At 37.0% G+C, this 27522-nt stretch overlaps 1 protein-coding gene and 1 pseudogene across 1 annotated transcript in view; both read left to right on the top strand.

The window, feature by feature from the left end:
• The window catches only part of LOC141904223 (DNA-directed RNA polymerase III subunit RPC4-like), a 111581-nt gene that overhangs the window by 19131 nt on the left and 64928 nt on the right, over nucleotides 1-27522 (top strand). The window contains exons 4-5 of the mRNA XM_074792786.1: nucleotides 9716-9843; nucleotides 27009-27138. Of these exons, the coding sequence (XP_074648887.1) occupies nucleotides 9716-9843; nucleotides 27009-27138 (258 nt within the window). The remainder of the gene's footprint in view (nucleotides 1-9715; nucleotides 9844-27008; nucleotides 27139-27522) is intronic.
• On the top strand, nucleotides 4679-5515 carry LOC141903278 (uncharacterized; annotated as a pseudogene).

Here is a 27522-nt window from a genome sequence, read left to right as displayed (position 1 = left end):
CTGGCATTATATGCTGCCATGACTATGGCAAGTGAGTAAATGAGAACGTTACAAAATGGAGGCCACCACAGTTGTAAGTGACTTGCCTGAAGATGCCAAAGATGACTCAGGACCACCAAGTAAAAAGAAACAAATGCAACAGGTTAAACTCTCATATTCATCAGCCTTCCCTTGTGTTAGTTGCAGCAAAAAAGGAATCAACTTCGCCTTCTGCACTGTTTGCCGCTGTGAGTTGTGTGTCCGCCAGGGAGGGATTTGCATTTGAAGAAACACTATTCTTCTACCAAACACATCGATACAAGTAAGAACAGTGTTTTCATTAATAGCCGGGTGTCGGGTCACGGACCGGTCTGTCAGTCCTCTTAGACCCAGCTGATTTTTTCAACCCAACCTCGTTCCCGAATGGATTTTGTCGGCTCTCAGCACGACTGTATATTTTCTAGTCAGAAGTATTTGTGAATATATGCTTCACACACGCATCACTCACAACTACCGCTGCGTGGTTTGACTGCTCACTCATGCTAGCTATGATAAAAAAGTGCGTGGCCTAGTTAAATTTTTCCAAGGAAAAACCTTGCGGCTTTGAATTAGTAAAAGGGAAATTCGAGGCATTGAATTCAGCAATGGTCTTCAAAATCGATTTAGGGCCTTCAAGTTTAGAAATGTTGCAAATCTTTAGATTGTTTTTGTAATAATAGAAATCTTGGCAACAGTGTGACGATGTTTAATGCGAGATATATAAATTGTATTGATTTCTTTTCACTGCTATACAGAATGTCTATTTGAATTATCAGGGAAAACCCACAACCACAAATAACCTTGATAAATCATCATGCAGTTGTGTGTGATATCGCGGAGATCGTGTCCATTGACTTATTTTCATACAAATTTCTTGGTTCAAGGGGACACTTGTTAGGCTTTTCTAATAACTTGGAGCACGGATCCCCTTTAAATTCATCATATCTAACTTTAAAACAAACTTTTCCCTAATATTTCCATCTTGACATAAGTTATGATCTATTATATGATTATTTGAAAAAAGTCAGATTTCTTCTCATTGGAATTCAATCCAGTCCATCATATCTAACATTAAAACAAATTTTTCCCTAATATTTCCATCTTGACATAAGTTATGATCTATTATATGATTATTTGAAAAAAGTCAGATTTCTTCTCATTGGAATTCAATCCAGTCCAGTTTTCATTCTTTATTTTTCTGCAGTCCATCAAAGGTTTTACTTGGAAAATACTCAAAGAAGGAAGCTATGATCCCTTCCATTTTGATAGATCCGTGATCTTAGAAATCAATTTAATATAAGATTGTAAATTTTATTTTCTGCTTCAACCTTTCATTTATGCTGGTAAAATCAGTAGGCCTACTCCAACCAATTTAAAGGCTTGAAAAATTGCAAATTTCTTAAAAAGTTGCTGCAGTTGGCAGTGAATTTTACATAAGATAAGCAGTCAATGGTGGTGAAATTCACTTTTCTCGCCTGATTTTCTTGTGCTTACTTAAGTGTGATATAAGTGCGTTTAAGTGCTTACAGTGCTCATACTTTATTTTTTCTATAGCCTTACAACTATAAACCCGTTTTGGCCTTCAGTCAAAGTTGGTCGAGACCCTGCTGTTTTACTAAGTGACCTGACGGCTAAAATGATAAATGAAAACACTGAAGAATAAACACATTTCTACATTTTTCAAAAAACCTCAGAGTGTTGATGGTACGACCAAAGCGGATTCCTATTTACCATGTTTCTTGTAAAACATAATTACCCATTGCTACTGCTGAACATGCTGGCCCTCTATTTTGTGAGATGTTCCCTGGTTGCTAAAATGCGGTTAACTATGCTTCTGGAAGGACTAAAACAACACTCATCTTTATTTTCTTTAATGATATAAACAGTATTTAAAAGGGTTAACCAGCTATAGATGCAATAAACATTTCATTTTCATTGAAAAATTCCATCAAAACTGATTGTTATTTCGGAATAAAAAAGGTTTTCTACTTAAAATTTTACTTTTTGCTTACTGCTTAATTCCACATGATCTCGTAAAAGTGTTACTTTAATGTTGCTCCTTGAACCACTGGAAATATGAAAAAAGTTAAAGGCGTCCTGAATTTGAAAATGATAAGGTTGGCGTCACTGCCTATGTATACTTTGTAACCATAATCAATTGCAAAGTTGTAGCTCATGACATGTCTTATGATGGTGGTGAGTTTCAAGGTCATTGTTTTTGTAGGTAGTCACCAGGGGCATTGAATAGTTGGATAACTTTCTATTTCCATATTATATTGTTACCTACCATTCTTTTTCAACAATGAATTGCAAAATCGTAGCTCATGTGATGTTCCTTGATCGTGATGAGTTTCTAGGAATATGATCACCAGGGGGCATTGAACAGTACAATAACTTTGTATTTCTATGATTGTGGTAAGTTTCAAGGTCATTGATTTCAGTATATAGTAACAGGGGGTGTTGAATATTGAATTATTAGATTGTTGAGCATTTGAATCCACATTCCAAGTTGGCATTAGTGTCCCTGGACTCCCAGTTTTACGGTTCGTTAGCTTCCACAGCTACATTGGAAGATGTTGCCAAGACTATCAATATTCAGACACCCTCTGATAAGTGATAGCATATCGATTTTATTTTGAAATGATATTTTTGATATTGTAAAAAATATTTTATGAAAATAGACTTTCCCTGCATACTCACCCTACCAAATTTTGGACAAAACCGTTAACAAAGAAAGGTATTTGACCTTATTTGACTACTTATTTGACTAGACTATAATGGAAAAAGATTTCTCATGGGCAATTTGACTAGACTCTATAATGGAAAAAGATTTCTCATGGGCAATGTTCTCCCCTTGGCAAACATGCTATTGTTGCCTGTGGGAAATTTATTTTATGTAGTAATCATCTTTGCTCCCCTATATGCTTCATGCGCATTCGTTGTGTTGGTGGAAAAAATTTATGTCTTTCTTCCCTGACCTTGGGTGATAATATTGTGGCTGGCTTTGTAAGGGAGGAAGGTAGGCCTGAGTACTTCTATTTCTACATCGTCAGCGCGCAAACTATTATAAAAATAGAACGTTGCATTGGAATAAACAAAAACAATAACACAATAACATCTTAAGAGAACGAATGATGAATTTTATTTCGCATAAACTCAAAGAGTTGGGAAGATAGGACTTTTACCTTGGAGAAAATGCCTGTCAAATAGGAAAAAGCAGCATCGCCAAAATTCTGGATAGAGCTACGCATACATCTTGAGGTTGTCAGATTTTGACTTATGGTTTGTGAAAACGTCACACTACCCGTGTTGGGTATGAGTCAACACAGCTGATCAAAAGTCTCACTTTGACTCTTATTAACTCTTTCCGTGTTGAATATGTTATTGATTAATGGTATTCAGCTGTTATGAATTAGTTATGAAATTTTTGTTTTGTAATATTTTTTTCAAAGCCTTATCGCAGTCGTTCTAATGGAAATAGCATAATAAAAGTTATAATTTTCTTGGAGCTTATGACCTCAGCTACCAGAATGTTATTTTCAAAATTTCAATTTAGGGTCTTGGGGTCTATGGGAAAGTCGAGTAGAACCCTCAAAACAGTAAAATTTTGCAGTACATATTTACTATGTAATACTTCTAAAAAAAGTTAGAGATATATATTCAAAAAGACATTGAGGAGAAAAATCCATTGTTTGGGGTTGTGTTTTGATATGTTATAGGGTCAAATTCCCCAAAATTGAATGACTACGCCCTCGACCCCTAGCTGGAGCAGTGATAGCTGGTGCAGGTACGGCTGTATGAGGAACCCGCAGAAAATTTTCCCCACCAGGGCGGCGCTACGAGCGGTAGAACCGCCGACTAATCTGGAAGTGGGCCTCATTCATTGTAAACGACAAAGGATCGGCAGACAAAAGGCGCTTTTATTTGTTATATTCGGTATAATGCCGCAGTGTTCTGTGCCAGGGTGCACTAATCAAGGTGGACACAAGTTTCCTTTCGGTAACAAGGCTCGTTTAAAGCAGTGGACCGTTGCGATTAAGCGGGAAGATCCAAAAATACGTGAAAAATTGTGGCAGCCTACTAAAAACGCTTGTGTCTGTCGGGATCACTTCGATCAACGTGATTACCCATCAAAGAACTATTACGGTAAAAATTCTTTGACTATGAAGCATTATCAATGAAATATCGTCATGTAATTATTCGATCTCATTGGTTTTCTGCAATTAAGGATTTGACATTTGTTTTTTTATGACAGGTTTAACTCCATCCAAGAGAGATTTACTTGAATCTGCTGTGCCCCATGTGTTTGAATGCTGGAAAAAAGAATCCGGAAAATTAGTTGTGAAAGGGAAAACTGTGCTTTGAAATGGAAAACTATCAAGGAAAAAAGTGAGAGAAGTGATCTTGAGGCTCACAGGAATGTTGCTATGGAAGTCGAGATCACCGCAGATAATTTAACTGAAGGTATATTGTCATTCTATCCAACAACGTCATGAAAACCTCTATATCTAAATTTTATGTAACCAGTAAATTTCTGAATATGAGAATCATATTTTAATTTTCAGTGCCTGCTGAAAATGAATGCGATTCTTCTCGGCTTGTAGACATTGGATGCCAAACATCAATCAAATTATATTCTGTGTGAGGTATATCCCAGGAAATGCTGCATTATTATACTGGACTGGAGACACACAATAAATTCTTCATGGTATTGCAGTCACTTGGTCCTGCTGCATTTGAATTGACTTATTATTATGGAAGGCCCTCATCTTTGCCTGTTGAGGATCAGCTATTTTTAACGTTAATAAAACTGAGGAGACATAACCCCCATCGTGAACTAAGCTACTGGTTTGGCATTAATGAAAAACAAGTGACAAACATATTTGCCACTTGGGTAAATTTTATGGCATGTCAGTGGGAAGAAATTGAATGGTGGCCTTGTAGAGAACTTGTTGGGTTTTTCTGCCCATCGGATTTCAAAAAGAAATTTCCAAAAACAAGAGTAATACTTGATGGAGCTGAATGTCCGATTTAGAAACCAAATCAAGCAGTTGCCCAACAAGCCACTTTCTCTACATACAAAAATCGTAACACTGTCAAAACAGTAGTTGGGGGGACACTTGGTGGATTAGTATCATTTGTATCGACAGCTTTTGGTGGATCCACAAGTGACCGACAAGTTATGGAAAGGTCTTACTTAGCTGAAAAATGTGATCGTGGTGATGAAATAATGGTAGACAAGGGTTTCAGTGTAGATGATGTTTTCATTCCGTTCAAGGTTTCAATAAACATCCCCACTTTTTTCAAAAAGAAGGACCGTATGTCTGTCACAACTGTTGCAAAGGACAGAAAAATTGCAAGTAAGTGTGTCCATATTGAACGATTGATTGGACTTGGGAAAACCTATAAAATTCTTACAGAGCCAATGAATCACATAGAGTCATCACTTGCTACTCAGATAATAAGAGTGGTTTTTACGTTGTGTAATTTTAGGTAGTGCATCGTTCCTCGCGATGCCTAAAATTTCAGGGTAGATCAAATGCGCCATGTTCAAGACATTGAAGAATGTGTTTTTTATGAAAGATTTTTAATAAACATAAAACATTTGTAATAAACATGAATTTGTTAAATCTTATTCCTGGTCTTACATCATCAAACTCATCTTTGCAGTGGATTAACCCAGACCATTTGAACTAGTAGTTGCGAATTCTAAATCAAAGGAGTTGTAAAATCGGGTGTAAAATTAGCAGAAAACTGACTCAAAAAATTATGGAAAATCATTAAAATCAATTTGTATACAGTATTATTTCCATCAATTTACTGAGACTGTGAGAAGTATTTTGAATAATCGAAGAATACATATTTTTCCAGTAGCGCAGGATAGAAATGAAACTCATGAAATTGATTCAAGCTCGATATCATCTGGTCAATAAACACTTGGTCTTTCTCAATCTCTCAATAACCACAAAGTCCTTCAGAGTAAATACACAAAAGTAACCTATTTTTAACGACATGCCCTTGTTTCCCTCCAATCTCGGCAAGATGCTTGTCCACGAGTTTTCTCTTCCATTTCGATCCTTTCACTCTCATATATTGTATGTAACTGTTATAAAATTGCAGTGCAGTTATTCAATGCTAAATATACTGAGAAGCATGAACAATGTACCTTCGCAATATAACAATCACAATATCCGTAATAGATTAAATTAAATCAATTAAATTGGATCTGTTTATTTCCTTGACAATTACCTTGGACCTGATGAGAAAGGCTTCTTCAGATGATCTGCCATAATCAACATTTATTGCATAAGGGTTTGCAGGTTTGAACAGTTGTAAAACCGGCATCACTTCATCATTGTTTTTTTGGGCCTAAAATTAAAAAGGTTGTATCTATATTTTGAGACAAGCAGTAGATTTGATGTGAAAAGAGGAGTCCAATCATCTGAGAATATAGTGATATGTCCTGTACCTGGTAATTGAGCATAGTATTTCTAAAGTGTGATTGATATCCAGGGTTATTTCTTCTGAACTCTGGTCGAGGGTCGTACACAAGTGTTTGTTGTCTCATCTTCAACAAGTCAGTTGATTTCATAGGAGAACCTTTATATGGTTTGGTTTTGTGAAACTGTAGTAGAACCTGAAATAAATGTTTGAAACAATCATACAGTTAAGCCTTAATATAGACTCGGGCATGACACACGCTTGAAGGGAGTATGTATTTACGATGGAGTATCTTCATATAGGCCTATGATATGTTAATGAATTACTCTTACCTGAGTACATGTTTGTACTGTAAGTAATGCGCCAGTTGTACTGAAAATATGTGCACCAAACATAGTACACCCAACATGTTCGCAATGTGCTGTGGGGCCTTGCCCAACAGCGCATTCACACTGAGCTTCCTGTACGACACCGTTATCATCCAAAATAAAATCAACAAGATATGATGTTGACTTTCTCATTTCTGCCCATATATTTCCAGTCAAATATGTCAGGTCACCAGCCATTGCTAAGCGTAGATACCTAATAAAGCTGAAACGTATTACCAAACAAAAATTAAATTGCCCAAAATCAGCTAGCTGAAACTTCTTGGTATACACAAAACTATACCTTTGTTTGTAAAGATCTTCAAATTTCTTCTCCATTTTTCGCTCGTTTTCATTGAAATACTGCTCAATTCGGCATTTCTGAAAAGGTGGCAATGCCCTTCCACCATGGATGTCTTCAAATGATGTTGCATCAGGCAGAATCATCTCGTATTCAATTTCCATTTCTTCTGTAGGTGTGGGCAGACTCATTCTGTCAAGCGCTGCAAGTCTGAAATTACATTATGAAGAGGTTTATTAATTCTTTGTTTCATTGTTTGCCTATCATATCAGCTTTTTGCGGTTACCGTTCGATGAGTTTATTCTTCCGACCACTGGTTTTTATACATCTTGTTCAGCATCTTTTTAATTCGTTTAAGGATAAATTTTTGTACTTCGAACCTGAATCCATTCCTACTGAACAGCTGAAAATCACGCGAGTATCGGCTGCAGCCAAGCGCGTATATTTCCGGTTTACTTCTGGGTTCAGCTCGGTCTAACCGCTCGCAGCGCCGCGTTGTGGCTGAGTTCTGGGGGTTCCTCATTGGTGATGCTTCCAGAGCTGTCTGAAGGAAGCGCTGATGGTGGTGGTTCCTTGTCACTTTGACTAGCTTCAAAGCTTTCAAATTCGGTCTGACTGGTGTTTTCACTTTCATTATCACTTTTGTTATCACTTTCATTATCACTTTTATCTACATTATCATTATCATTGCTGCTATCATAAATGAGATCTCTGACTTGCTCGTAAAACGTTTGTTTGCCATGATTGCTTCAAATGACTGCAGACGCTTACGAATGTATGCAAGTCTATAATGCTGTAGCCGCGTATACATTCATATATATGTATATATATATATATATATATATATATATGTATATGCACTAAGCCCTAGCCAATCAGCGACGAAGGCACCTGATTGACATCGGCAAATATTTTCGCCAACACCGGCCTGAGATAACCAATTTGACGTCAATTCTCGGCGAACCGACGTTATCAAAAAAGTTAATGAATGCAAAATTAATATTTGATCCAATAAACCAATAAATAGGTTATGACTGGTGATAGGAATGACTTAACCATATCTCAAAAACCTCTTCATGACTCTGTTAACTCTTTGCCTGCCGCAGCTTTTTTTTAAGGAAATTCTGCGCTTTGCTAGGATTTCTCTGTTGTTCAGAGATTTATAAAACAAATACTGGAAGAGTTATTTTCATCAAATTTGTTTATTTTGGTCATCTCGTCTTGCTGCAGCATTTTTTCTAAGAGTGATGCAATATGTAGCAATAAGCAGTGCAGAGGGGTATATTGCAGAAAATATGCCCATTCATGCATTTTCAGCCCCCATTTCAATAGATGATATAACTTAAAGCTGGTTTATGTCGACAAGCAACACTGCGGCCTACTGACTCCTACAGATACAACTGAGAGCAACCGTGATCGCAGCCCCGCTTAGGTCGACTGCGCTCTGATTCGCAGCAACTGAGGCCGACTAGCGGGATACGAGATCCGCCCAGTTGCTTCCCTGCTTTTGTTGATTGAAATTACTGGCAACTGCAATGGCTCAGATGGTCACGTAATAAGCATTTTGAGAATAAATTTGAATTAGTTTGAATTATTGGGAAATATATTTCTATAAGAACAGCTATTCCTTTAAGATTTTTATCTTTCTGATTCTGTTTTGAATACAATGTGCTAGCGAAATCGTACAAAGATGGCCACTCACACCATAATTCTACCAACTTCGTTTCTAGATCTTCGGTCCAGTCACCTGCTGTGCTGAAGATTTGGTTTACGTTTTGAACTACTTGAATTCCAAAGTGAATAATTACGAATGACACTAACTAGCGGTCATAATTTGTGCTATGTATATGCGGTCTCTTATTGGCTGGAACCCCTGCGCTCAGTTCTGTCGCCTCGCAGATTAGCTAATGTTGGCTGCAATCGAAAGCAGCTGTCCGCCTACCGTAGGCGGAGTAGAACATGGGCAACTAGCTGGATACGGTTTGCGACGAGTCAGTAGGATTCGGGATGACGTCAGAAGCCGGCTTATGTCGTACAGATAGAGCAGCAACTGGCGGCCTCTTTTTTTCAAAATATGATATAGCTTCCCTAATACCTACCTGTACCCTACCAAATTTTGAAACGTATATTTTTTGCCTTATTTGGCTACAAAATAATTCTTTGAAAAAGATAAAATACGATAGAAAATAGAACTTTGAACTCAAAAATAAGAAAGGCCAAACCAGATCCACTATGAAAGTAAACCGCTTTGCCCATGGACGCCTTATTCGTTAAGTACTGTAGATGGCACCTTTAGAGAGATGGTTTTTTCTTCTAGAAATATTGTAGTTTAAAATGTCTTGATGTCAATCAAAAACAAAAGAGACAAATTGTCATAAAAGCGTTTTTGATGTTTGGTCTTGGGATCATACGATTCTAACATACTCATCCGCCTACAAAATTTGGGTGCCTACAAGTGTTCTGTACACTTATCAATATATCACCATACCCTTTGATTGGTATAATGATAATAATAGATAATAACAGAATTCATACTACGTATAATAGATAATAACAGAATTCATACTACGTATACTCATCATATTTTCAGGTAGTTTGGTTGAACGGTCAACTAGAGGTGATGGTGTCTCTAATTCGTCCTCTTCTTCAAGACAGAGTTGTATAAAAACAGAATATAATGACACAAAATATGTGTTAGATAAACTACTACGCGATGATGTAAGTAATATGGCATGGTAGTCATCCTGATGTTAATAACCAGGCCACATTTTAGGTAAACAGAGAATGACTTACCCATGGATTTTATTTGGTCCTAAGCTGATCCGAGAGCACTGGTATATGCATATCTTTCAGTGCTATGGATGTGCTATGCACGCTTCTTAGGCGTCGCTTAGTGTGCGGCTGATGTGCAGAGCACGCATATTAGCTATTCTTTTCAAAATGACTGCAGCACAATGGCGATCGTATTGTTTTGAATTGTCAAAAAATCTTTCAAAAATTGTTTCGCAAATCGTCAAAATCTTGTAGATTGCTCATGGGTATCAGTGAGAAAATCGAAATAATTACTCAAAATTTGAAATTCTTTTTTATTCTGGCGTTCGTTCCATAACATCATCCCCATTACCATACAGTGCTGCCATTTCTCCATAATAATTTTACTGGTTTTTATTCTTCGATTTTTAGCTGGTTTTTTTGGGGAAAATGGTGGTTTTTAGTATGTTCAGCCATATGTATCAAAATGGCTATGGGATGCCAAATGTCAAAATTATGAGTATATATTCACAATTAGTTTTATGTGTTTCGTATGTGGAAAATATATTAATTGCAGTTATTTAAAAAAAAGTCAAATTTTGACAAAAGGCTCAGTGTTACGGTCAGAAAGAACCACAACGAAACCAGCAGCCAGACAACAAACACACAACTCATGGCATTTCATGGTATATACACGTAATATATTTCCAGGTACTTATCAGTACAACAAGTTGTCGCAGAATGAACTCCTGACAGTACTGGTCCTCTTGGTTATATCGCAATTCAATGTTCGGATAACCATGAAAATAGGAACGACCAATACTACCCAGAACCATTCAAGCAATACGATATTGAATGTGTAAATAACAAATATTTATACAGTATTATATATAACAAGCACGTAACACACCCCTCCTTAAAAAGAAATGTTGATTTGATTTTATCTTAACATTTTTTGTTCTAATCACAAATTAAATTCCACGTGACAGTGCATCAGCAACTACATTTCGTTTGCCAGGTAAATGTTGTATCTGTAGATCATACTCCTGTAGAAACAGCAGCCATCTCATAACCCTTTTGTTTTTGTTCTTCATATTAGCTAAAAACTTTAATGGACTATGGTCTGTAAATACAAGAGCTGGATGAATTTGCATGCTTAGATATACATCAAAATTTTCTACAGCCAACATTTTTTTGAATAATAGCATATGGGGTGTTCTAACTGGTTATCATCGTCATGTACAAGTACGGCCCCAGCGCCTACGTCACTAGCATCAATATACAGTTTAAACTGTTCAGAAAAATCAGGAGCTTTGAGTACTGGCTTACTTGTAAACACCCTTTTAACATTAGCAAAAGCCTGAACACATTTATCCAACCAAATATATTTCTTATCCTTCTTTAGCAATTCGGTTAGAACAGAAGTGATAGTAGAGAAATTTCTACAAAACTTACGGTAATACCCAGCCATGCCTAAAAACCGCATTAAACTACGTTTATTGTCTGGTTCCGGAAAGTCCAAAATAGTCTTAATTTTTGAATCTAATGGTGATACAAGACCTTGACCTACAATATGGCCTAAGTACTTCACCCTGGCATGACCAAAATCAGTTTTTCCTGATTTACTGTAAGATTTGCGTCGGTGAGATTCTGCAATAAGTAAGTATTTGACATACATGTTCCTGCCAAGTGTTTGAAAAAACTATAATGTCATCTAAATAGACGACGACGCAAACTAAACCACGAACTACTCTATTCATTAAACGTTGAAAAGTTGCGGCAGAGTTTTTCATTCCAAAAGGCATGACTTTGTATTGGAAAAGACCCTCTGGAGTGACAAAAGCGGAAATATGCTTCGCGCCATCAGTGAGTGGAACCTGCCAGTATCCCTTCGTTAGATCAAATTTAGAGATATACCGAGCTTTACCAATTTTGTCAATTAGATCATCAATTCTCGGCATTGGATATGAATCGCTTCTAGTAACTGAATTGACTTTTCTATAGTCTGAAACGAATCTCCATTTACCATCAGGTTTTGGCACTAGAATACAGGGCGAACTCCACTCACTGTCACTGGGTTTTGCAGTACCCATTTTTAACATCGACAAAACTTCCTGCTTCATAGCTTCGGCTTTTTCAGGATTTGGTCTATATTGACGCTGTTTTATTGATACAGCATCACCAACATCGACATCATGATTAATCACTTTGGTTAATCCTGGTTCATCCACAAATAAATGTTTATATTCGTGAATAAGACTTTTTAGATCTAATTGTTGATCGACAGGTAAATGTTCTAGTTTTGAATCTATATTTTCTAAAACAGACTTGTTCTCAGTTATAACATCTGGAAATGAACATTCCTTTTCTTCACAGAAACCATTATTTTCAAACGGTTCACTATCAGTCACGCCATTTAAGAAGACTTCCTATAAGGACAATTCTCATCATTTGATAATTCAGAAACCAGCAAAACACTACCGTCTTGCGATTCCCTTTCAAAATAGCGTTTAAACATATTTACATGGCATAACTGTTTATCCTTTCTCCTATCTGGAGTAGAAATGATATAATTTACATCATTGATTTTTTCTTCAATTACATATGACCCATGAAATTTATCCTTCAACCCATTGCCTTTAACGGGAAACAATACTAATACTTTGTCTCCTGGACTAAATGTTCGGTTTTTTGATTTGCAATCAAATTTAGTTTTCATTTTCTTCTGAGCATTTTCCAAATGTTTACGGGCACATTCCCAAGCGTTATGGAGTCTTTCTTTAAAGTTTGAAACGTACTCTAGTAAAGGAACCTTGTTTGCATCATCTGCTAACCATTTTTTCTTAAGCATTTTCAACGGACCTCTAACTTTATGTCCAAAAACAAGCTCAAATGGACTATAGCCTAAGGATTCTTGTATTGAATCGTGCGCCGTAAATAACAGAAAGGGAATGCCCTCATTCCAATCTTTCTTGTTTTCATTGCAATATGTACGTAGCATAGTTTTTAGCATTTGATGAAAATGTTCTTACGCCCCCTGACTTTGAGGATGGTAAGCAGATGACGTAAATTGTTTTATTCCTAATTTATACATCACTTGCTGAATAATTCCAGAAACAAAATTAGAGCCACGATCAGATTGTATCGAACGCGGTAAAACATATTTTGTACAAAAAGTTATCAATTCTTTTAATACAACGGGCGCTGTTTTTCACTTCAAAGGAACAGCCTCAGGGAAACGAGAAGACTTACACATTATAGTCAATATATACTCATGACCTGATTTCGTTCGTACTCTAGTAAAGGAACCTTGTTTGCATCATCTGCTAACCATTTTTCCTTAAGCATTTTCTACGGACCTCTAACTTTATGTCCAAAAACAAGCTCAAACGGACTATAGCCTAAGGATTCTTGTATTGAATCGTGCGCTGCAAATAACAGAAGGGGAATGCCATCATTCCAATCTTTCTTGTTTTCATTGCAATATGTACGTAGCATAGTTTTTAGCGTTTGATGAAAACGTTCTAACGCCCCCTGACTTTGAGGATGGTAAGCAGATGACGTAAATTGTTTTATTCCTAATTTATACATCACTTGCTGAATAATTCCAGAAACAAAATTAGAGCCACGATCAGATTGTATTGAACGCGGTAAAGCATATTTTGTACAAAAAGTTATCAATTCTTTTAATACAACGGGCGCTGTTATTCGCTTCAAAGGAACAGCCTCAGGGAAACGAGAAGACTTACACATTATAGTCAATATATACTCATGACCTGATTTCGTTTTAGGCAGCGGTGTAAAAGGTTCATTAAACGCTAACACAGGTATCAAAGGGGCAGGAGGAATAATTTGATTCGGTTTACCGTTAACTTGACAACTATCACAAGCCTTACAATGTACCTTAACATCCCCCTTGATTCCTGGCCAGAAAAAATGTTCTCAAACCTTCAAATAAGTCTTAGTCACACCAAAGTGGCCAGCGAGAGCAAATTCGTGAGCAAAATAAAGGATATCCTTTCGATAAACCTCTGGCAAGACAATCTGATAATAAATGTTCCAAGTCTTATTTGCGGAAACTTCAGGTGGACGCCATTTCCTCATCAAAACACCAGATTGTAAAAAATAACCAGAAGGACTGTCTTTCAATTCATCAACAGTATTTACAGCTCTACTAAACGAGATTTTCAAACTAGGGTCTTCTTCTTGAGACCTTATCAAGTTAAGTTTACTAATTTTATTAAAATCAGGAACTTTACTACTAACATTATTCAGCAACTTTGCTAAAAATGTATCCTCTAAATCATCTTCATTAACATGCTTCGAATCCTTTTTAACGGAATCATTATCTGAGTCACACAGATCTATAGATCGTTGCTTCATCGAACGTGTGACAACACAATCGGGGAATAACTCAGGTATATCCGAAGCCAATTGTTCAGTTTCAGAATCAAAATCTGGAATGTTGGAAACAACAGGATTTATTTTGACTAATCCACCCGCTAAATCATTTCCGAGAATAAATGATACACCAGGAACTGGCAAAAATTGGCGTATTCCAACAGTAACATAACCCGACACAGTATCAGAATCGGAGGTCACCCCTGTTAACAAAACATTCTGCCCGGTGTAAGTATCATTCGACAAAGGAATCAAACCTTCCAGTAACAAAGACTGGGAGGCCCCAGTATCCCTTAAAACTTTGATACTTACCCGGTTAGATGCAGAATCCACAGCAACAGAACCATCAATCACAAATGGTGGAAACGATGCTTTGTATTTAGACGTCATTCGACCATGAACGTCGTGTAAAGACTTTTCAGTCGATGACTTTTCAGTCGAAAGGCTTATAGATTCAATCTGGTCATTTCTTTTTTTTTTCTGCAATTTGAAACAAGAAGACATTATATGACCCGGTTGCTTACAATAATGACACGTAACATTCGATTTATCTTGAGTCGATTTACCAGCTTAATTTACTGGGTTCAGTCTGTGATCTTTTTTACTGGAAAATCAATGTGTTAATGCATAATCTTCAGCTGATACGGCAGCGATTGTATATCAACGACCTTTTGTTTATCCAAATGATTACGAATTTCCGGACTAACACAACGTTTAAACTCTTCAATCAAAATTAATTGTTTTAATTTCTCATAATCATTTTGAATTTGTCTAGAATCACACCAACGGTTAAACAATGATTGTTTTTCATGTGCGAATTCCACGAAAGTTTTGAAATCATTTTTCTTTCTATTTCTAAAGTTTTGTCTGTATGCCTCTGGCACTAATTCGTAAGCTTTAAGTATCATTGATTTTACAGTATCATAATCAGCACTTTGTTCGGGTGACAGAGCTGAATACACCTCTTGTGCTTTACCGGTTAACACACTTTGTACTAATAATGACCAACAGTGTTTTGGCCAATTCAAACTAACAGCCACTTTCTCGAAATGTAGAAAATACTTATCCGCATCTTTTTCGGCGAACTTCGGAACCATTCGTATCTGTCTGGAGACATCAAATTCCGGTTGAGGAACGGCGTGTTGAAAATGCTCGAATTCCAATCGTTTTAAGGTCATCTGTTGTAGCTCCATCTCAGGAATTTTTAGTTGAAATTGCCATTCGCGTTCCTTCTCGCTTGTCTCAAATTGTAGTTCTAGTCGTCTAATTTCTAGAGATGTGTCCAGCTTGAGAGATGTGTCTTCAGCTTGTTCCGAAGATTTCACGGTAGAATTAATTTCCTTAGCGTCAATGTATTCAGACAACATAGTCTTAATCTCTTGCTTTTTTAAGTTTGACTTAATATTCGGAAGTTCGAATCAGTTGGCAAGTTTTAAAAGATCAGTTTTGAGCATACGCCCAAACAAATCCCACGACGGGCAAATGAAAAAGGAATCTACTATATCAGCCGACGAATTAGCCATGGTTGTAATACAAAAAGTCTGACGGGGACCAAGGTAATAAATAGCACAGTACCTTTGGCTCCGGAGTTCATTCAAACCAATACAAAACTGCTTCACTTTCCCGGACGAGCCCCCAATTTCTGTTACGGTCAGAAAGAACCATGACGAAACCAGCAGCCAGACAACAAACACAACTCATGGCATTTCACGGTATATACACGTAATATATTTCCAGGTACTTATCAGTACAACAAGTTGTCGCAGAATGAACTCCTGACAGTACTGGTCCTCCTGGTTATATTGCAATTCAATGTTATGTTCGGATAACCATGAAAATAGGAACGACCAATACTGCCCAGAACCATTCAAGCAATACAATATTGAATGTGTGAATAACAAATATTTATACAGTATTATATATTACAAGCACGTAACACTCAGCACAGGGCAAAAATAGGCCTCAGTAGCTAAAGTGTTAAGAGCTTGCAGCTGCTGACGTCATGACAGCTGACATCACAGTAACCATATGATGCACTTGGCGCTGATGATACGTTATCTGGTGATTTTCAATTTATAAATATCGATTTCATAGTGCAGGCATCACACTGGGCCGTATTTATGTCCTAATTTCTAATGAACTCTTGTTTAAAAAACTTATTTCTCTTTGGTACGATGTTGCAAACATGTTCTCTACAATGACGTAATTGAAGTTTGATATAATTCTACTGTAGGCCTAAACTGCTGCTAGAGGGTCATGTCTGTGTGCAAAATGAAACAGTACATTGTATATCAGTGCTTCGTCTAGCATTAAAAAAGGGCGGGGTGCTGATTTCAAATGAGGGCATTTTTGCGCATGATTCCATCGGAGCAGGGGCACATAATGACGCACTCACATCTGTTTTTGTGGCAACCTGCAATGTTCCCTAGTGAATAGAGGTACCCCCTACTATGATTGAGGACTAAAACTATGTTTAACTCTGATTTTGCCATAATATGATAGACAGGGCATTCAAAATGATTTGAAATACCTGTTGCAGACAAAGAAATAGCAGTTGCAAAACTTTCCCCGCTCACTGACACCTTGCTTGCTTTAACGGTGTATTTAGTTATTTTGATGTTACAAAAGCTTATTTATTGAAAATTTCATGTACATGCTTAAATCAGATTCTTAAATCAAATTAATTGATTTGATAGTTTTAACACTAACAAATTAATAAATCACTAACTAGTGATTGGCAAGTAACTGTTGATAATTCGAAAGCAGCCAGCTTAGGAACACATTAATGCTATTAGGCTGCCCAAACTCTTTGCAAGTGTCTCTGTGAGTTCACCTTGTGCATATAAAATTTGTCTAATAGTCTCGAAAACAAGATCCAGAGCATCAACGATGTGTTCAAAATGAAACAATCCATCGAATACACTACCGGCTTTACAACGACAGTCGCTAGAATAATTGGCAGTAGTTTGGAAGGCAGCTAATTTCCTGGAAAAACTTAAACTAGGCCACGGGTCTAAGGCACGTTTTCACACGATGCACACTGACTGCAGTACATTTAAATATAACCAATGATCACAGCTTTTATACTATCATTGATATCAGACGAGATATAGCCGTTCTACTAACAGGAGTTCTACTAACAGTCGGATCCGATGGCCGACGGCTTATTTAGAAAGCCTGACTCATTACTCGTGACTGAAGAGGGCAGGAGGGCAGACCTACGGCAAGTGGTGAGGGCATAAGGGCGAGTTTGGGACACATCTGAAGGGCACAAGGGTGGCTATTTTCGGGGGCGGAGCGGACCGCCCCTCTAATTTTGGCAAGATGAAGCACTGTATATATGCGCGCTTTTATGTTACCAGCTTTAATATAGTCACTAAGAATGTTAGGTAGCTTATTGGAACACTGCCAGTTTCTTGGAAAACTTAAACTAGGCCACACGTCAGGCTTGTTTTCACGCGATGCACACTTGCCATCAAACATACATAGTTCATCATCATAGTGGGTCTGTCAGTCAGCTGTTTTTATCAAAAATAAGATTTATTTTATTGAATCGCAGGAAAAAATATTCACTCGGTACATTTAACAGAAATTAAGTCTTCACAGAATAAAAAGAATTTCATGAAGCCAATCAGAGATCAGGTCTTATCAGGATAGCTGTAGATATAAGATTTTAGATATCAAATCCGGGTTTATGTTATGGCTAACAATTAGCATTTTGATAAGTCTTGAGTCGAATCAGTTTGACAATGCGACAGAAAACTTATCTTTGACAATTGTGTAAACAGTGTTGTCAAAATGTTACTGAGTAGGAGGTGATTTTATTCGTCGGTCACTGTGCTACTACCAAACATGTACCGCGATTCCTTAAAAATTATTTTGATAGAAATCACCGTCTAGTACCGATAATACGTTTTTAGACCCAATGAATCAACACGTAGAAGCAACTAAGTATCAGCTTTCTCTTCACAAATAACAGAGTTAAAAAAGATACCTTTTTTTAATAATCTTAAATATCATTCAACTTTTATTCGCTCTTCTAGATACACCACTCGCATTAATCAGAATTTACATGCACGTGGTGCGTTAGAAATCCAAAGCCAGAATATGGATAATGTGTATCTGTTTTCGTCTGACATCGTTCATTTTGGAATAATTCTCTTGACTGAGTATAAACATACCTCAGTTTGGTCTTAATACAACCAGTGAAACAGTGCAGTCTAAATAAACCTTCTTTTCAAATATCCATTTTACAATGCAGCATTTGTTAAATTAGTTGAAGGTTTATTAATGGTAACATTCGCAGAAATCGTAGATGCGGTCTCAACTGACGCACTGCCTGGCGTGCAGGCCCGATGCACAAGTTAATGCGATGGGGTCAGCAGTCGTTGTTGATAGATTAATTGCCCACGTAGGTTCTCCATTTTCTCATTTGGAAGTATCGTCAATTTGTTGAGTGACGATAGTAATAGATTATCACATAAGCCTACCAGGTACCGGTAATGGAAACATGCGTCCGGTGCCTTGTCCAACGAGGGGTATCCTGTGGAAAAACAAGGTTATTATGTATAGTGAAAATTTAAAAATTCTGTGTTTTTGGAAAATTCTGCGATTCCGTGATTCCGCGATATGACAACACTGTGCACTGAATGGTCAGTAGCCCTTTACAAGACGCTTGTATCGATGTATTGTTTAAAGGGTAACTGACTCTTTTTTAAAGATTTTCTACTTTTTACGCTAAACGATATATCATAGATTTCATAATTGGAAAAATCTTTTCAGTCTAGTCAGAATTGATGATTTTGATGTTCGCGCACCTGTTCAGTGTATACATTGCTTCTGCTGAACGCGTGGTACTGTGTCTATTAATAGAACTACGTCCATAAAGTGACGGCTCGGAAATGATGTCTATAGAAATGAATAGGAAATAAGCTACAAGAGCAATTCAACTTAATTTTATACTTATTTGGCATTCGAATTGAGACAAAATGCCTCTTGATTTTGAAAGTCTACATATCAATGATTATAATTAGCTGTTGAACGGACCTACTGTCTAGTAGACAGCAAGGAACACGGATGTTTAAATCATCGTTTTGTATTACCATTTAGTGATAGTAAGTAAGATCATGGTTAGATCTAAGAATATTTTGACTTATGTACTGATGAAACTTAGAATTAGCCGCAAGAACAATTTCAATTCTTTTCTTGAAATATTGGTAGCGGCTTTGGTCACAAAATTAGAATATTTCCTCATCCATCCTATTTTAAAACTTAGAAATAATGTTTGTGAAAGATTTGTGATGTAATCTTTCAAAACTCATCTTCAGCGTGAAACTTTAATCGAAAAACATTATTCCTTTGAATATTTGTTGTAAACGCTGTAGAAATTTATTGAAAGTTTTTGTAGAGTTTTGAAGTGTTAGTTTTCAAACTACTTAAGTCTTAAATGACTATGAAAAATAGTAAATAGTAAAGAATATGAATCTATTTATTCTTTAGCGAGATCGAAATCTGTGATCGCTTATAAGACACTGTTTGGTATGCTTGTGGTGCTGAACTATAGGTGAACTATGGAGCAGCAGTAACAGTGCTGAGAGTTTAGCATAGTGTACTTTAATAGCTTCATAGCAGCGGATTGAAATCTGCATCTTCAATTTGATCGATTTAGCCTATTCAAATTACTCATTGATTCTTTGAAATAGGTTTATGTAATAGACAATAGATCCTTTTACCTCACTGGCCACTTTGAAAGCTGTACAACAATCTGGCATTGGGATATAACAGAAAATACACGCAGTTTCCTTAAAATTCAACGCATTTCTATAGATGCTATTTCTCAGCTCTGCCTTTAATGACATTGCAGCGCGCACCTGCTGATTTAGTCGATGCTGAACAGTAAGCGATGTAAACAACGAAATGAGGTCAAAAATTGTGTTACAAAATCACAAATGGCGCGTGAACTAAACATTTTGGAACAATGGTTGAAGATGAGTGTATAGATCAATAGAATACATCATATTTTGAAATAAAAAAAAGTGTCAGTTACCCTTTAAGTATGTAGCTCATGAGGTTCTCTCATATAGTTCTCCAGTACACCTATAAGACGCTGGAAAACGCATTTGTATTTTGTATTTTCATTTGCAATCTCAAAAAGAAGACTAGTCACAACATGTAGTAACACATGTGAGCAAAGATAATAATGAGATTGCCAGGGACCAAACAAAGAAAACTGTATTTTGGCAAAACTATAGAGCAGTACATTGATGAAAACCAGCGATGAGGATATAATTGAATATAAGTGCAGAATGTTTAGGATAAAATAAAGATTTTATGTTATTTTTGAATAGAATTATACACCAATTACAGGAAAGGAGGTGACACTTAAAATGATATTTAAAGGAAGAAACAGACAACCAAAGGATGAAAAAGACAACCTATTACAAATTTGATGTGGGATGCTATTCCAGATTTTGGGACCAGAGATACTTATGGAGAATGACTTATGGGTTGTGCGAAAATACAGTATAACGACATCCTGTGCATTGCGTAGAATTCTTACCTGTCTCTCGTTTGTAAAAGACAATAGATACGTGAATTTATCGGGCACTAGATGATGGCACTAGTTTATACATAAAGACCGCTGTAAGAAAATTATTGATATCAGTTAGGGTAAGAAATCTGCCAAGTTTAAACAGAGGGGCCATATATGCAAGAAATGGAGCATTGAATACTACGCGAATTGCTCTCTTTTGGAGAATGATTAATCGATGGTGTCGAATAGGGTAGGTCCGTGCCCACACTAGGTTGCAATTAAGAAAATAAGGGAGTACAAGGGAGTTAAATAGGGTATTTAGAAAGCATCTTGGTAGAACTCTACGGGCTCTTTACATCAAAACGATTGCTCGTGAAACATTAGAAGAAATATAGTTTATATGACCAATGTACCTTGCTGTCAATTAATACACCTAAGAATTTCGAGGTATCAGCTCGTACAATAATCACATCGTCTCAAACTATATTGAAACCCTGGGGGAGACGAGCATTACCAAAGATTATATAGTTTTTTAAATCTAAATCAGGAAGAGAGTCGCTTTAGTTCATTGTTAATTGTATTAATGAGACCTATTGGGTCTTTATTCCTGTAAAATATAGTAGTGTCATATGTGGACAGGATGAAGGTCAAGAGTTGAGAGGTTTTAGTAATATCGTTGATGTAAAGTAAGAATAGAAGAGGTCCGAGAATTGATCCTTGAGGTTCTCCACAATTAATAGATTTTTTTGAAGAAAACCCACCGTTGTAGAAAACATACTGTGATCTATCTTTTAGATAGCTAGTGAACCAAGATTGGGGAACACCATGTACACCAAGTTTCTGTAATTTACTCAGGAGTATGCCCTGGTTGATTGTGTCGAATTCTTTTGAAAGGTCGATGAATATTCCCACAGTAACGTAACCATCTTCAGTTAATTTGGAAATTTGGTCAGTGAAGTCAAGAAGGGCATGTTCTGTGAAGTAACCCTTCCTAAAACAGAGGCGACGGAAGCAATTAGTAGGTGCCGAGGCCATGAAAAAATAACTTCATCAGAAACAATGCCTCTTAACCGATGAGCGAGCACCGAAGGTGCGAAGGCCCATGAGGGGGGTTTGGGGGTTTGCGGAATAAGTTAAATAGGAAGTGGATACTTTGCCAATAATGCGGCATTATTTTAGAAATCCTAGTTTACCAATAGCTTTACATAATAAGATATACTTAATATTAATGAATGAAATAGGCCTAACAACAAAATCATTGGGTTTATGATTAGGGTTTCAATAGGATTAGGAAGGGTCCAGGGGGTTAGGTTGGGGTGAGATTTAGGGTCCGTTTATTTTATTCCAAATGTATTTCATTAATAGCTTATAGCTTACCCTACTACACTGGGTTCTGGTTTTTCTTCATGTGTTCTTTTTTGATTTGTAATGGTGCCGATGCTGATGAGGTTGTTGCCGTCGTGCTCTCGATGACCTTACCTGGATATTCTAGACCGCTTACGAGGCCTTTCCTCAGAATCATCGCAATCCTGTTTTTTTCCTGCTGATAACGTAATTGGTCAAGTTGACATGATAGTTTTACATAAATCTCTGAAAACAATTTACGCAGATCCCATGCTCTCGGAGTGTAACAAAACTTCCGGTGCTTATGTCTAAACGAAAATGGTCCTGCTAAGTACCAACGCGCACTGGTGAAAAGCTCACCACGTGTACGCTGCGTGACGACTTTTCCTGCTGTCTAACTAAATGGATGTCCTGTGCATTTTTATTGTAATCGGAACAAATATCATTGTAATTTTCAAAATTTCAAGATTGCCATATCCCTTATTAAATTAATGAATTATGTTAATCAATGAATATCAAATAATCGGGCCCCATGGATGCGGCCTGCTCCTTGATATTTTCAATAACTGAAATGAAAAAAAATAAACCCTTTATATTGATAGCCACGGCTATAATTGCCTTGGCTTATTAAATAACAGATTCATCTTCGACGAAGATCGTATCGCGTGAAGCCGTCATCGCCTGTCAATTGTTGAGTGTAACAGATAATTCATGTCGCGCTACAAATATAAGCTTAAAGAATAAACAAACGGAAGAATGTTCAGAATAAACATCAGCCAGAAAAAAATGTTGTTGACAACACCCGGCTGTCGTCACCAGACTCTTCATGGGAAAAATGTGCACCAATAGTTGGTTCAAACATAGAAAAACTTAATGATACGTAGTTCTAGGACTAATGAACATTTGTATATTTTTTATTTGCTCCAGTGGTATAATATCATCTCTAAGCGAATGTCAACATCGGCGTTAATTACTTATTACTAGACGTAATCCGAGCAAAGTTGCGTTACTACTCGGCAGAAAAATCGTGCTCGGCCGAGTAAGTCAATCTGATCGGCGTAATTACTCGGCCAGATAATTATCTATTGTTCGGGTAGCATATAAAAACCCAATGACAGATACGGTCAAATCATTCAGAGGTTGGTGCGTTCACATAGAGGTGTGTCAGCAGTGTCAGATGGTCCGAGCAAGTCGCCGAGTATCATGCCTTCGCTTGGTATTTTTGGTTCGAAGAATGAGAACCTAAGCTATCGTCAAGTTGCAGTCATTAAGTCACATGACAGGATCGGAAGATTTTTCTTTTCAGATTGAGTGATACGCCTCAATGAAATAGGTCCACATATGTAATTCGCTTGCCTTAAGAATATTATAATTATCATGATAGATGAAACGGAAAACAAATTGAATTTTTTTAAACAAACTTCTCTAATGGAATATCAATTTCTTTTCATAATTTGCCTTTGTTTTAGGCCTATGTGATTTATAATTCGTACATCAGACTTCTTCGAACTCAAGGACTTTGAAGTCCTCTTGTATATTTACAATGCTGAGCAGAGTTCGGAGCAGCTCGCATTTGCGCGGGGCTACTAACGATTGAAACCGAGCAAATTTCCGCGCAATGATTACAGAGCAGCTAGTTTTGCGCAGCGTTATACAATAAAACCGAACAGAATGCCCGCGCTGTATACCAGGCAGCGCAATTGCGCAGTTCCAAGCAATCTTTTGAAAACAGGCATGTTTTATAGCTCCATAATGATGTTATATAAATCAATAGTTTTCCTATTGGATGTTGCCATTTTGTTGAGCGGTGGATTCTTAGCAACTAAAAAACTTGGATTTTCTATTCACAGAACTGTATTCAAAGCATAAAGTCTATTCACGAGTTGACGTGCGGCTTTTTCTCCACATCAAAGAGCAGCTTCTGCTGTGAGCTGTCAGATAGCTGCTACACAAATGATCCAACACAGATGTGCTGACCCACTGTAGTCCAGCGTCCACCAAGAGGGAATAACTACACATACACACACACAACTTGCATCTCCACCAACTCAGTTCTTTAATAGGGCCTATTACACATGTCAGTTTAAAATGCAAATGATTTGGTTGACGAATTCATTATAAATATCAGCAATGATTCTTTGTCTGAATTAGATTCAAACTATATATTATAGATGCATCCGCAAAAGAGAGTGACTGGGTAGAAGATTGGAGTTCAATGTGTGCTATCTTATTATCTAGATATAATATAATGCCACTACTCTATGAGTGAAAACCACAAAAATATCAGTTGTGTAAATGCCTAGAGCTTTGTGAAAATATATTACAAAAATATGTGACATGACATCTGTTAAACTCAGATATATCTTCTTTCGTTGAATATTCTGTGAAATGAGCAAAATCCTCGAAAATTCTCTCCTTTCTAACAACTGTAACTATTTTATCTGGATCACTGCCAGGCTTTGCCATCCATCAACTCTACGTCATCATTCAATAAGAGTGTATAAAACAACAAGATGAACTTAAATTCTTCTACATTCCTAAGACTGCATGTCTTGTGAAATCTTGCTAGTTATTCACTCTTGCTGAATTTGTGTACAAAACCATAGCAACAAGCCACTAAACTGGCTCAGCATGCACTCTGCAACAGAGTTCACTACTGTAAACTGATACCTCTGTGGTCAAAAAGCCGCATGTCAACTCGTTGTGAAAAGATTTTACAGAGTTCTGTATACAAAGCATATAGGGTTTAACAGTGCTTATGAACCTGTCACGTATCATTGCAAATCAAACAAAGTCGATGTTTATAATCCGGTCGTTTTACAATCACCTCTACTGCTAGTGGGCACTATCGAAACCAGATCTGTTGGGAAAATACATTGCAGTGAAAAAGATATAATGATGTATAGACAGACCAATGTGGTACATGTAATCATAAAAAATGAAACGAGTGCCAGTGGTATTGGGCCTAATGATTATGCCTTGTTTTAAATAGCCACATGATCAGGGTTAGATTAAATAGGCAATCATTCAGATAGTATACTGGGTATTTTATGGGTTATGGGTTTAAATTATAGTTCATACACAATATTAGCTAATTCATAGAACTAAGGATAATCTCTGCTTAATCCTTACTAAAAAGCCGAGTCGCAAGTGATACAGAGGTTGATACAGATTAACAGAGCCAGAGGTTGGCTAGTTCAATGATCAAAAAGTTAAAAAGTGCAATAGTGAAAAAACACTGTAGGGCCACACAAAGAAATACCCTAGTTTCTCAAGAAAGTCAAATGCCGCCCACGTCATGAAAAAGTCCCTGATGAAAATAAAAAGACATGCGCTCGCCCGCATCGGCGTAGCTTCAATCGTCTTTTTTTAAATAAAAATTTTAAACCCGATCACCTGCATAGCTGTAGTGCATAACGTGGGTTTGGGGGTAGAGTTTCTATTTCTTCAAATCGCTACTAGTCCTACAGTTTTAATCGGATCAATTCCAAATTTGGTATGAATGTTCTATGGACCTGGGCCTATAAAGTTCCAGAGCGATTCTTTGGATTCGTCCCCCAGGGGGCGCCCCTGGGGGTGGAGTTTCTATTTCTTCAAATCGCTACTAGTCCTACAGTTTAAATCAGATCAATTCCAAATTTGGTATGAATGTTCTATGGACCTAGGCCTATAAAGTTACAGAGCCATTTTTTGAATCTTCCCCCAGGGGGCGCCCCTTGGGGTGGAGTTTCTGTTTCTTCAAATCGCTACTACCGTATTTTCCGGCCAATAAGCCGAGGGCAGTTTTTTAGCCTTAAATACATGGATTTCATAAAGCTTCGCCCAATAAGCCGAGGCCCTTCATCAGAGATTTTAATTCACTGATTTGTCAATTAGTTCGTCTTAATCGACGATTTAAGAGGCTGACAGTAGCGCCCGCCGATGTGTGAGAGTGCTGTGTATACTATCATCGCCGAGTGACTGTGCTATATATAGACTCACTCAGCTGATTACTATACACACAGCCATACACGCAGTACGCGGCTCACTGCTGATTTGCATATATACTAATGTATGAACTGACACGTGGTAGTACGATGAACTCGCGCGTTATATAAATGTATACCCTTGCCGCTGTGCGGTGATAGAACAATCAAAGAAAAAAATAAAAATAAAATAGTTCAAAATAGATTATAATTGGTAGTAAATAATGACCTCAAATAAATATCGACCACTTTGCTTGATTTTGACGATCATTGAGAGCATTAGAGTGGCATAGATCAGGAAGTGATTTTTTATGTCGGATCGTATCCGCCCAATAAGCCGATCACGATATTTTGGGTAAAAATCTGAGGCTAGAAAATCGGCTTATTGGCCGGAAAATACGATAGTCCTACAGTTATAATCAGATCAATTCCAAATTTGGTTGAATGTTCTATGGACCACAGCCTATGAAGTTACAGAGCCATTTTTTTTATTAGTCCACCAGGGGGCGCCCCTGGGGGTGGAGTTTCTATTTCTTCAAATTGCTATTAGTCCAGAGTTTTAATCAGATCAAGTCCAAATTTGGTATGAATGTTCTATGGACAAATACCTACTAAATAGTACAGATCCCTTTTTGGATTTGGCCAAAAGGGGCACCCCTAGATATGCAGCTTCCATTTTTTCAAATCACACAGCAGAGCTATATAAGCCGATAGGCTCCTTGTAATTCAACTTTTTCAATTAAAGAAGCAATAAAAATAGAATTCGCCTGTCCTTGTCACTTTCTAGAAAAAAAATCTGATGACAAACTAGGGTATTTCTTTGTGTGGCCTACTCGATCCATCCAATTTCCGTGGAAATAGCTCTTTACGATTTCATCATTTTATTGTAGTTTATTGTGTACAGTGGAGAGGAAGATAAATCTATGATACCAATAAAATTACCTTTATGTGCAAGTTCAAAGGAAGAAGTTATGGAAATTAAAAAGGAGAAGAAACCGATAATAGATTCAGCTGTCAAAGGTAATAGATGATTTACCATTACTCATGACATGCAGGTATTTAAACTGTTACTCTACCAATAAAAAATCCTGTACATTTAGAATAAAATGTGGAAATTTTTTCATTCACCTCTAAGCCGTTAGGAAGTACTGGGATAAAATTTCAATGAACTTTTCCCCATTGATCTTTGACCTTTTTACTTGAAAATGATTACAGCCGTTAGGAAGTACTGGGATAAAATTTCAATGAACTTTTCCCCATTGATCTTTGACCTTTTTACTTGAAAATGATTACAGCCGTTAGGAAGTACTGGGATAAAATTTCAATGAACTTTTCCCCGTTGATCTTTGACCTTTTTACTTGAAAATGATTACATCACTAGTGAGTCATAAGGAAACCCATTAC

This window comes from Tubulanus polymorphus, chromosome 4, assembly GCF_964204645.1.
Source record: "Tubulanus polymorphus chromosome 4, tnTubPoly1.2, whole genome shotgun sequence".
Lineage (NCBI taxonomy): Eukaryota > Metazoa > Nemertea > Palaeonemertea > Tubulaniformes > Tubulanidae > Tubulanus > Tubulanus polymorphus.
Note: the sequence above shows the minus strand (reverse complement) of the source record. Positions and strands in the feature narration are given on the sequence as shown.